Source organism: Acipenser ruthenus, chromosome 28, assembly GCF_902713425.1.
Source record: "Acipenser ruthenus chromosome 28, fAciRut3.2 maternal haplotype, whole genome shotgun sequence".
NCBI lineage: Eukaryota > Metazoa > Chordata > Actinopteri > Acipenseriformes > Acipenseridae > Acipenser > Acipenser ruthenus.
Window position 1 is genome coordinate 5,367,524 of NC_081216.1, and position 13,220 is coordinate 5,380,743.

At 35.8% G+C, this 13,220-nt stretch overlaps 1 protein-coding gene across 1 annotated transcript; it reads left to right on the forward strand.

Annotated features, from left to right (window-relative positions):
- The first annotated feature begins 5,635 nt into the window (after nt 1-5,635).
- On the forward strand, nt 5,636-12,729 carry sost (sclerostin). The gene is made up of 2 exons (XM_034057738.3): nt 5,636-6,039; nt 10,695-12,729. The coding sequence occupies exons 1-2, from the start codon at nt 5,814-5,816 to the stop codon at nt 11,108-11,110; spliced, it is 642 nt and encodes a 213-aa protein (XP_033913629.1). The 5' UTR covers nt 5,636-5,813; the 3' UTR covers nt 11,111-12,729.
- Nucleotides 12,730-13,220: the final 491 nt, after the last annotated feature.

Genomic DNA, 13,220 nt, shown 5'->3' on the forward strand with positions numbered 1-13,220 from the left:
TACAAATGAAAGTTGCTGCGTTCTGCAGCTGCCCACAGCCATCGCTATCCGATGCGGTTCAGATTTCAGCTATGCTTTGCTATTCCCTCACTGTACTTTAGGGGTTTCCCAACCTTCCCCAGCTATCTACGCATGTCATACTTTTACTCAGGCTTTTCGAACCCAGCTTCACTGTGTTTCTCCTACAAGGGCAAGAGTGATGGAATAACAATGCGTTATTTTTATAGGTTGAGCGACACCCCAAGGCCCGCCTCCCGACCACTCAGAGAGGGAGAGACAACACACCCGCACCCAACCTCTCTGTGTTATTGCCATGATTGACAAGTGGATCCCACGGGGCTCCCATCCTCCCCCTTGCAGGATCATGCATGCATCAGATAGCCAGCACACCCCCCCCCCCTGTTTTGTTGTACCTGTGCCCCACACTTAATTAGACCTTTTTACTTGTTTTCAGCTCAAACAGTTGTAGATTTCAAGTTATAGCTATTATAGCTAAGTTATTTCAAGCTATAACATTTTATAAGTAACGTGAACTCTGCAACTGTTTAAGAGCTGAAAACAATTAAAAAGGTCTAATTAAGCAAATCATTAGTTCAATTAAGCATTTAGTTAAGCGACTGTTAGCTCAGTTGGAATGAAAACCAAAAGACACAGGAGGTCCCCAGGACCGGGTTTGAGAACCCCTGCATTAGTGGCTAGCATATGGGGATTTGGTTTGTGAGGTCTTACATTGTATCCTCAGCTGAGGTTAAATAAACCCAGATGCAAACATACTATGAGTACTCGGAGAACGTTTCTTTGCCATGTTTATTGGGTTTCAAATTGATGCAGACACTTGAGCTTTATTCTTTTTTTAAAAACCTTTCCTCCTTAAACATGACAGTCATGTACTGCACACCAGAAATAAATTACAGAAAAGGCAGGACACGTTACTAGGCAGTGCTTCGAGTGTACTAACCTAGTTATAATCAATACTGTTTGTTGGGTATGCCAGTTGTTTTCTATGGAGGTCTGCCTGTTAATCATAATAATTAGTAATTTAGAAAACACTTTTATCCGACTTACAGAGACTGGGGGTGAACGATGCATCAACAACTGCTGCTGCAGAGTCACTTACAATAGGAACTTGGTTTTACTTCTCATCCAACGGCACGGCTGATATGACACTAATTGACTCTTGTTCTCAACTCTTTCAGTGGAACATAATTTTTATTTCAGACAAACAAAGAGAAATCCTTTTTTTAAGTTGTTGTATACCAGTGATAATGGTATTGATGTGCCATGTTCCTTGACTATAATGACACATGTATAGTTTAGCCTACATATGTTTTTCTACAGCCAGAGATTTAAAACTCCTGTGTCCACTGCATTGGAAGCTAATTTGGTAACTTCCACCATCAGCGTGCCAGCCCACAATCCAAACTGGGGCTGACAGTCCCAATCAAAATGGATTTGTAGCGCTCTGCAGATGATGGAAATTAACAAGTTTGATTTCAAACTGCTTTCAAGTCATTCCAGTGGCAAATGGAAACATAGCATCAGTTAAGGGGGGTAGGAGGGCCTAGTTACAAAGTAGGAACAAATATATTAATATTTAACTCACTTTCCATGTGTCACTGGATTTATTATTAAGTATTCAGAATTTCAGAAAGGTTTTTTTTTAGTTTGTCCAAATTTACTTTATTTGCTGTATTAGCACATAGTTAAATCCAAGTTCATGGATATATAACCTTTAATAATAACAATACTTGAAAAACAAAACTGTAATACTGTGTTGTTTTAATAAATAATGTTCATGAACATGTCTTGGCATAAAGAATGGCAAGCTGCACCCTTTTCAAATCTGTACTTTGCAACACAATATTAACAGTTATGAAAGAAGGCAGTAGCGACTCGTGACTTTTTTGACAGGTGAGGCACAAATTACTAAATAGTTATTCTCCCCTGAGAGTATTTTAATGCATTCAAATAACAGACTGCAGTCGCTGTGTAAAATATAACCCCACCAATTAAAAAAAGCAACATTAGCACAGTAAACAACACACAGCTTACAGAATTGCTGAAGTTTTTACTCGCAAATCATAAACTTAAAACCATGTATTACTTAGTTCTACAAGTCATTACGTGACACCAGCATGGAACATTTGCTATAAAGACAAATACAATATCACAAAATCATTAATTTAAAAAAACAAGGCAGCATGTCATGTCGTGGCAAGAAACTGACAGTTGTACGCTCATTAAAAGAGAGGAAACTTTGCCTTGTTTACTTGAAAGAAGGAGACATGGCCAACAACAATTTGTTCACAGCGCTGCCTGCCATTTTATGCACTCCTTGCTGCGTTCACTTACCGTCTTTCTTCAGAATTTCCAGTGCTGTTTTTCTGCCGTCCTTAACAATTGAATGTCTCTCTTAGGATCTTACTGTTTCCTCAGGTCGCATATAATATCAGATTGAACTAAAGACATTTTTGAAAAAAACATAAATGGCACAATTTCTAACTGCTCAAAATACCATAACAACGCCTTCAGAAAGCCCCCCCTCCAAAGGCGAGTTGTCATGGTAACAAGCCTCTTTGTGAGGCGCTCAAGGTTTGTGCCTCACGCACCAGTGCAGCAGCACTATATTGTTCCAGCTTTCTGGTGTTGCTCTTTTGCTACTGATGAAAGCATGTTGAGACTTTTAAATAATGTCACTAGTGTTTCTGTGGCCTTTAATGTATGTAATATGCTTAATTAAACTTACCTGTGTTTGTCAATTAAATAAAAAGAATATGCAAAATGTTTTTTAGCCTTTGGGAATTATTGGTGAATGCTTTTTAAATTTGCATTTCATAATAATAATAATAATAATAATAATAATAATAATAATAATAATAATAATAATAATAATATGTTATCCTATGTTGGCAGTAATTGCTATAGTTCTTAGTATATATAATATTTATGATTTGACTGTAAAACTCATTAGTCATGTAAATAGCTGTCCAAACAGAATAACAATATACAATTGTGGTGTGGTTCATAATAATGCTGGCATTTAAAAATGATGCTGTTTATTGATTAATATGTATTATAATATAAATATGTATTTGACTTGGCAAAGTCTTAACTATTGCATAAGTGTGAAGATCTGTCCAGTGAAACACAAAGTGGCCACTAACATTTAATCCCATCAAGTGCCATTGTCCTAATTTGAGGACAGGCTACTTTGGAATTTTGCATTTTTAACTGGCATATTGTTATGATAACTTAATAATTTTTTCAAAGACAATTTTATTTGGCACTTAATGAGTTAACAATGCCTTGTTTTGTCTTTGATTTATGTTATGGTGCTGTGATAGGGTACCCCCCCCCCCCCCCAACCCCTGGGTGTATTTGGTTTATTTTGTATAGTTTGGGTTATGTACCACGGGTGAGTAAAAGTGAGTAATAGGGATAATGTGCCACACAGTTTATAATAGGGTAACATGGGGGAAGACGCCCCTATGAGGTAAGATGCCTACCCCTATTAATTTGTGTTCTTAACACTTAATGGTGCCAAATCTCTTGTAAACACAATCCTTGCATCCTACTGTTCCTTTTCAGCATATATCTAGACCGGAAGCAACGCACACGTGGAAGCTTGAGCATCAAAACCGTTTTTGGGTAAGTTTGTATAATTTTTCATCTTTGAAAATCAGTTTCAGTTTGTTCTGGAAAATGTGCTATAGCGATAGTAAATCCTTATAAGTATAAATCCAAGAGTTAAAGCACTGGGTGATAGCAGGGGATTTTTAGTCGATTTTTTGGTATTCATGAGGCAAGTTACCTCCTCCCATATTGGGGAAGACGCCCCTGGGGGCATCTTGCCCCAAATTGTGTATTGTACCCTAGCTGGGCACTTAAAGTAAGGCTAATAATCAGGAGATTATTTACATACATAATTTATGTTTGAACACAGTTATTGTCAATTGTAAGAGATAGACCTGGATATTTTTAAATATCATCTAATCATTGGCAAAGGATAGATGGGTGGATGCATGCATGGGTGATAGGCTATACATTTTTACAAAAATGTATATTATTTTATTTTTTTTTTGGGGGGGGGGGGGGGGGGGTTAGGTGATGTGTATTGTTTTTTTGAGGGGAGGGGCATTTTAGCCTGACCCCAGGGGCATCTTCCCCCAAGAAGGGGGCAAAACGCCCCTTGAAAACAAAAAATATTTTGTTAAATTACAAGAATAGCAGTGTATTTTCTTTGAAAATTTGTCATGGCGTTTGTACATTGATTTATGAACTTTACTTTTATACTTTTTTCATTTAAAATTTTCCATAGTTTTCCATGCATAAAATGAGATTTCCCTTAAGTAGGGGGCGTCTTCACCTATGTTACCCTATGTGAGCACAGTATCGACTGCATAGATTCTCACTATCATTATCATATAGTGTATGAATGTCGACATTTACTGAGTAAAGTAGTAAATTTCCGTAATAAAATTGATAACGCTTTACTTCTGACATTTACTGGTGAATCTCAAGAATAACCAAGTGCCTTTGCCAAATGACCAAATGTCTTTCCAATCGCTTTCGTGCATTGTAAGGCTGGTTGATGCGGGTGGTGGGTGGGGTCCTCCGATGCTATATATAGGGATACTGCACAAATCATTACTAACAAGACAAACTAATTCACCCACAAAATCGTATATGTTTTTAGATAACCCAATTTGTTGTTCTTTAGTTAAAGTAATTAATTTATGGAATTGTGAATATATATATATATATATATATAAAAGAACTTTGAGGGCCAAACTCAATACATCATACCTCTTCAGATGGGTGTTTCCATGTTTTCTGAACTAAAATAATTTGCACATGCCCGGGCAAGCGCAGTCACGGTGTACTACTTTTTAACATGTACCATAAAATAACACCACACCTGTAAATGTCTGAAAAGCAATCTGTTTCTCCATAATTTCAGACATTTGCCAATAAACTTTGGTAAATTATAAGATTAACCAGTAACTGTCCAAAAAGCAATCTATTTCATCATAATTTCTGACATTTGCCACCTTATTTGGTAAATGTTAAAACTTCAGATTGACCAGAGTTGGACTTTTACTGTTACATATACATTCTGTGCACACGTAGGCCTACTGCTTGATGCTAGGATCAAAATGCCGTAACGTTTCTCATATGAGAAAAGCCATGCGATTAATCCCTTAGAACTGATACCATCTGCAAAATGATCTTTTGAACAATATATGACTGTTACTCTATCGCCAGGGTAACCAAGTAAATACAAAGGTATTCCCAATGTTACAATACTTTAAAGCCAAGCGTGTGCATTTTTATTTAAATATATCTGGAGGGATGCAGTATAAATGTTCAGGGTGCTGAACGCTTTAGGGTTAAAACAAAACACAAAAGCTGTCATATAACCTAATATAACACCAATGTAAGCAAACATACTTTATAAGACAAACCATTGTGTATATTTAAATTTAAAGAAAACGGCAGGCGGTAAATAAATGCATACTTCTGTATAAATAGATTGCATGAATCCTGTCTTCCTAATATCTTACATTAGAGAAAACCCTGCACTACTAGTTTAAGAAAAGTTGCGCGCACCTCTCAACGCCCCTAAAGCCCTTCTGACTTGTGAATGAATGGATCGTGTTGGACCCCTCCCACGCCTTGTAAGAGTTTAATTGTCTGGTTTTGCAAAACCAGAGTATTTAAATAGCTGGATCAGTTTGGGTTGAGTGGAATTCTACTTTCACTCTCGAGTACTTCTGAGTTGAGCTCTTTGCCTGTCTCGTTACTTCATCACAATGCAGGTATCTTCGATGTTCGTCTATGCTGGCTTCTTTCTGATGTTGCAAAGTTATTTCCGCGCCGTGCAAGGTTGGAAAGTATTAAAAAATGATGCTACAGAAATCATACCAGAATACCACGAAGACATACAGCAACCAGAACCAGTGGATCAGTCAAACAGTACCATGATGAACCGGGCGAAACACGGGGGAAGGATGGCATCTTCCAATACAGAGGCTTATAGTAAGATTTTTGTTTTGAACTAAAATAATACAGTAGACACAATGTAAAATCTATGTGATACAAGTACAGTATCGCATGCATAGCTTTGTAGCAAGAGTAGAGTGTATTGGGCGCTGATTCTATTATTACATTTATTTTGATAAATTATACAATGCACAAATATGTATTTTTTTTTATTTTTTATTTCTTAGCAGACGCCCTTATCCAGGGCGACTTACAATGGTTACAAGATATCACATTATTTTTACATACAATTACCCATTTTTATACAGTTGGGTTTTTACTGGAGCAATCTAGGTAAAGTACCTTGCTCAAGGGTACAGCAGCAGTGTCCCCACCGGGGATTGAACCCACGACCCTCCGGTCAAGAGTCCAGAGCCCTAACCACTACTCCACACTGCTGCATGCATATATATATATATATATATATATATATATATATATATATATATATATATATATATATATATATATATATATATATATATATATATATATATATATATATATATATATATATATATATATATATATATATATATATATATATATATATATATATATATATATATAAACGTGTTTTGATCAGAAAATTATTCAAAGTATGGAATTAAAGAATAAACACAAAGGTTAATAAACACCCTTCCTTCTAAAAGGTCTCCGAGAATAGCCTAAACCATCATATATGCACTGATTCCTTTCAAGCATGAAACGAAAATGATTCAGTCCTGCAAATGTAGTTTACTGTACATTAACTCTTCCTTTTTTAATTTCAAAATTAAACTGACCAATGCTTTAACATGAATGTAAATATAAGCTACCCTACCTCGTATCTAAAATATTTGATAGACAATTTATTGTAACGTTAGTCAAAATCTGTGCAATAGCAAATGATAGCGGTGAAGATTTTATGTGGACTAAAATAACCAAAACTATGGCTTAATATTATGCAGACTAAACTGAAAAGTGCGGGTGTCCATATCCGCTGAGCACAAAACACTTGACGAGTCTCGCTATTTTAGAAAGAAAAACACTACATTCAAGTAAACCATGTTAGAATTCAGAACCAGTACTACGGTTATAAATAAAAAAATAAAAAAAAGTGGTGGGGGTAATTGTTATGAACGAAGGGTCCTCCCTTTTAAACCGATGCAACGCTACACCCCACACTATCTGCCCACTCAGACCAGAGACGTGCTCTATTACTCTTTCCATGCAGATTGTCTGCTTCACGTGCAGGTGTTAATGCGAAAGCCTACTAACCCGCTATTAAAACGTCAACACATGTTCCTACCACACACAGTTTGAATAGCGCCATACATTTTAAGTCTACAGTATAGGAGAACACACTATTAGGGTTCAGTTTACATTCTAAACCTTAATCTAGTTACCAAATGGACCAAACATGGGATTACTACTTATAAATATATTTTGTTATAATTTATTTGTATTAAAAACAAAACATTCCTTCTGGTTAATGGCAGGTGATGGTAAACTATAATTTACTATACTTGTTTCCCATTTTACCCCAATCAGATCCCCTGCTTACTAAATATCTTGATATTAATGATTTATCATAATTCAAATTTTAATTTAACGGTAAAAAAACAAGTTATTGGGATGCCTCACATAATTGAGGTGGTATTAAATTACCAAAGCATAATTAAAACAATACAAATATACTAGTAATACTTTTTAAAACATCTGATTTTTGTTTTGCGCAATCATTAGTGGTATAATTACAGGATTTGCTGTACCTTCAGGAACCCAATTGTTTTGTTTTTCTTTGTGGTATTACTGAATTCCAATGACAAATTCCATTTTGTATACAGTAACCATTTGCACTACTTTTGATTATGAACAGACAACTTCACTGCATATAGACAATACAATAACAATACAATTCAAATTTCTATAGTGCCTTACATCCTAAGGCTCCCAAAGCGCTTCACACACACACACACACACACACACACACACACACACACACACACACACACACACACACACACACAAAATAACAGATTTAATTAAAGAACCACAAATGTAAAAGCTTTATTGTGTTGTTATCCAGTTACATAAAAAGCCTTAGGGTGGCAGTAAGTTGTTACCAGACAAATTACCAAACTAGCCCTACTTTCCATATAATAAATACTTTTACAAGTACTAATATTATCAAAGTACAAATATTAGAATATTCGAACAGTGCATGAATATATTCAGTGGCAAAAATGACCATGTTCACCTTCGCTCATATAACATAATTTTAAATGACTTGATCAAAAAGATATCATGCAAAGGAAAGTTCATAAATGACATCAGAAATCAATAACTCACATTCTGCAGAGCAGAGTTTCTCTCCTTTATTCAATTGGTAATTTGATGGGGTACTGGGATTATTTTGTACTGTAGTATGGTATGAGTTATACATTTGTTTTCCATTAAAATTAAAGTATAATGTTTGTTTAAATTTTGAAAGAATATTCAAACATGAAAAAACCCATGTCCTTCCTAGCACTAAGAAATACTGTACTTTGTTATAGTACAATATTAACTGTAGTACATTTGGGAAAGGTTCTGGTCAGTGCTAAGAAAGTATACGCTGCAGCTCTACTTTCTGGCTTATACCAATTAATATATTATGTTTCAGAAATGTGCCTCACACTACTGTAATAGTTAACCTCCATCCCTTCCTCAAGTCTTAGGCCAGTGTTCTAAATGGTACTTAGTACAATATAACCCCAATGATTTACTGCCTTGTAAACCCATTATTTAAACTATTCAAACTGTTATTTCCCAAAAATTGGACAAATTAAAGGAAAAAAAATAATACCCCATCTGTTTGCTGCTCAAAATTGCCAAATTTTAAATTCCAACTTGGCTTGACTGAACTGGAAAATCTGAAAACTTTAATAAGGTTGATTTGCAAAGCAAAAAGGATATGCTATGTTAGGATTGGAATCAGTAAAATACACAATAGGGATTCAGACTACACATAATTTTATTGCAGTAGTGGGCTGCAATTTAGACATTTATATAAACCATTTATCTGGTAAATCTGCATTGTAAATTTCCTTTTCCAATACCTTGCTTTAGCATGACATTTACCACTCTATACTATGTTTGTGTCTGATGCCCTTATTGGGAACAGTGAAATGTTGGTGGTCTCAATTTTGCTATTAGTGGTCTACCAGTAATTTGAAACAATTTCTGCTCAGGAAAAGTTCAGGACTGAAGTGCATGGAGGAAACATGATTGAGGTTCATTGGCAGTAGTTTAAGTAAGCAATAAAACCCAACAGGGTGGGCAGTATTGGGCAATACCGGACTGCCCAAGGGCTTAATGAGGCCAGACGCTGCAGGCGGAAATACCGCACCTTCCAGGGAAATACCCTGGAAGGTCCGGTATTTGCCAATACCGCCAACCCTGGAGGGTCTTATCGTGCTTAGAAAACGTGATGAGTAGGTGGCTCAAGGATATCTGTCCAGGTAAAAAGGCACTTATGCGGGTACTTTTTATTTCCTGGTCATCTATTGAAAGTTAATGTACCACCCCGCCGAGGGTACTAGCCAATGAGATGCCTGGAAATAAAAAGCCCATTTACTAAATGGTTGTAATCATTTAAAGAAGTGCTAATGTTTTTAAAGTGATTTACTTACCTCTTATTAGCTTAATTATAAACATATAGTTTTTTTATGTTAATTCATACTAATATGCAAAAAAAATCTACATTAGAAAAACTGCTGCATCCTAGTAGAGGGTCACATGGTCTTACTGCACCAGTTAGAGTGAGTTTGAAGTACAGCAGATTAATTGATTAGGTACCAGGAAACAGCAGCAACTTCCCACCTCTTGTGTTGTCTTCACTTTCAAACCCATATGCACATAATACAAGTAAAGAACCACAAGCAAACAAGCACACACTCATTCACACACACGCACACACACACACACAAGATATGTACAACATATCGAAACGTTGGGCAGCTGGCTCTTTGAGCTAATATATATATATATATATATATATATATATATATATATATATATATATATATATATTGGTTGATAAGAGGAACAAATATTTAAAAAATAAAATAAAAATAAAAATAAGAAGAGTGTACACAAAAAAGTTTAAATGAGTAAAAAATCTTCTTCAGCTGTGCAGAAAGAAAAGTAACAAAGTGCAGTAAAGTTGTTGATTTTCAAAAATTCTAAGATGATGTCAGAATAAAATGTTCATTCCAAGAGGCTCCAAAGTTCCAAGTTTGAAGAAAAACTCACTTTCTTTTTGCTTCATATATATATATATATATATATATATATATATATATATATATATATATATATATATATATATATATTACTACCACATGCAAAGGATTTTGTGAAGAGCCTACTTTTTTTGCTTTTTATTTTTTAATACAGCAGTTTTCTCAATGCATAGATTATATTACTATGTATAATAATATGCATATTTTCAGGTGTATTGGAAGGCTTCTTATTGCTTATTGCTTTTGGATAATAAATTGTTAATGTAATTATTATTGTCGATTTCTACCTGTTTGACATTTTATTAGACAATTGCTTGCAAATTTCACCATATATTTGCTGTCATGTAGTCCAGTTCCTCTAACTTGCTCTTTATTGCTCTGTAGGTGCTTCAGACCTGAGCTGCAGAGAGTTGTGCTCCACCCGATACATTACGGACGGACCCTGCCGCAGCAGCAAGCCAGTAAAAGAGCTGGTCTGTTCGGGCCAGTGTGTCCCGTCGCACCTCGTCCCTAACTCCATCATCCGCGGGAAATGGTGGCAGCACAACTCCTCCGACTACCGCTGCGTCCCAGCACACTCACGGACTCAGCGAGTGCAACTTGAGTGCCCCAACAATGAGAACAGGACTTACAAAATCCGAGTAGTGACATCGTGCAAGTGCAAGCGCTACACCCGCCACCACAACCAGTCCGAGTTCAAAGAGAAAGTGTCCCCCAAGCCCAGGAGGAGCAAGAAGAGATCTCGTCTTTCGAGAGTGAGAAGCAAGGGGAACAACCACGAGATTGAAAGCACTTACTAAGCAGAAAACAGCCAGTAGCGATTACAGACTGTTTGCCAAGATCTGCCTAGCTTTTGGAAAAGCAGAAACATTACCAAGGGTTGCAAAGCTGTGTGCTCAGTAAGAACAGTGCATTTTCTTGGGAATCTTTCCAGTGTTTTTATAACTTTATTTGCATGTTCTGTTGAGTCCTAGTCATTTATTAACGGCACATCGGACAGTGTGAATGTCTGAAGGCTACACTCCACTGGGAAATATATTTCCCAGTGGAAAAGCTAGTTCATTTAACAGATTCCATGACATGACCAAGATGGACAAAGGTACTTCTAACACAAACCCATAGAATAGTAATTTGTCACCTTCTAATGAAAATCTCTCCAATAGTAAAGAGGGATAATGTTTATCTTTAGACAATTGAAATGTGATTCCATAAACTAGACTATACCCTGAACGCAGCATTTTATTTTCAATATTTAGAGAGGCACATCCATTTTCTTTTATCCAAATCTCCAATGTTTAGAAAGCCTTGGTTTGGTTGAAAGACTACTTTCAAACTTCTTAATGTGCCATACTATCTATCACAGGGTGGAGCACCTTACAATAGAAACCAGTTAACAAATGTGTCCTTGGCATTTCATAATGGATGGCATTTGGGAATTGTTTTGTTGTCTGAGTCTGCAATCTTGCTCGTGCCAGCATTCTCAAAATGGCTTGGCAGTTTGGGACCAGGAGCCTGGAACGAGGGGAAAAACATGTTAGCAAACAAAGAAAAAGATAGATCTAGAGCTACAAACTGATAACAAACTTGCAGCAGTGTGCCAAGCATGGAATCTGAACTGTGACTTGTTTTAATTGGCAAATTATTCCCACTCTTGCTTTGCAAAGACTGATTTGATGTCACTCCCTTATATAGGTCTACATGATACTAATGCTTCTGCATCATGAGTCTTAACTGCATGTTTACAGCCAGCACTGTGTACAGATGAGGTTCGAAAAGAATGAAGAGCATAACCTCTTGATATGCTCTCGTAAAAATGTGTTTGGCTTCAACAAACCCACACCACTCCCCACACATACAAAGGGATCATCAGAAGTAACCTTTGAAATTGTAACGCTATTACTATAAAGACACACCTCATGATGTCAATTAACAACAGACTTATCTTTTGGCTCTTAACTTATCTTTTGGCTCCTATCTAGAGTTAAGGTGTCTAGATTTATTTTAATCATCCATAACTATTAGTATCGCAGCAGTATTTCTCTTGAAAGCAAAATTTCCATTTAAAAAAAGCAGTTACATGTCATAGCTTTGTATTGTGAAAATGATTGTACAGTATATGGTTTGTATAAACTGTATGTCTTTCCATTGTCTTGAACAGAATTTAAAGGGATCTTGACGATAGTAACTATTACAAAGAATGAATTGCATATTTATTTTTTCTCATTTAAATTATTTATGCAAAGTTGTTGTGTTGTAGTGATATGAGAACTATTATTACCATATAAAGTATTAAAAAAAAAATTAAAAAAATATATGAATATAGTGGAAAATATAGAAATCATGTTGCAGTTATTTTATTACATAATTGATGTTTCTTGTCTTTCTACAACAATAAAAAAATTAAAAACACCTGCCAAAACACTGTCAATTGGTTGTATATCATGCCTATATAAAAGTCTGTCCAATCTGTTGTTTAGTTCACTGTGACAGAAGCTCACTTGCAAAAAGGGTATACAGCCCTTATATATCACAAAATACATTTAAAAAATGTAAATTCTTCTGACATGCAAATGTAAGCACCTGTTTCTTTAAATGTACACTTGGAAAAGAGATGTTTGACGTCTTGAAAGCTTTTGTTTGTATATCATAGTTAATCTAATAAACACCATCAATGATGGAGGTGTTGTAGTGATACCTTATCACTGAGAAGAGGATGGGTGATAGTTATAGTGGCAGTATTGCCAACTCTCATGAATTAATCGCGAGACACGTGATTTCTAAGTTAAAGTAAGGCCTGCTCGTGATCTCGCAACAGTACTGTTGGATCTCTGGATTTTTCGCTTTCGATACACATTAGTCATGGCAGAAAACTCAAAGAAGTGCAAACACTGTAGATGCAAATTCAACCCA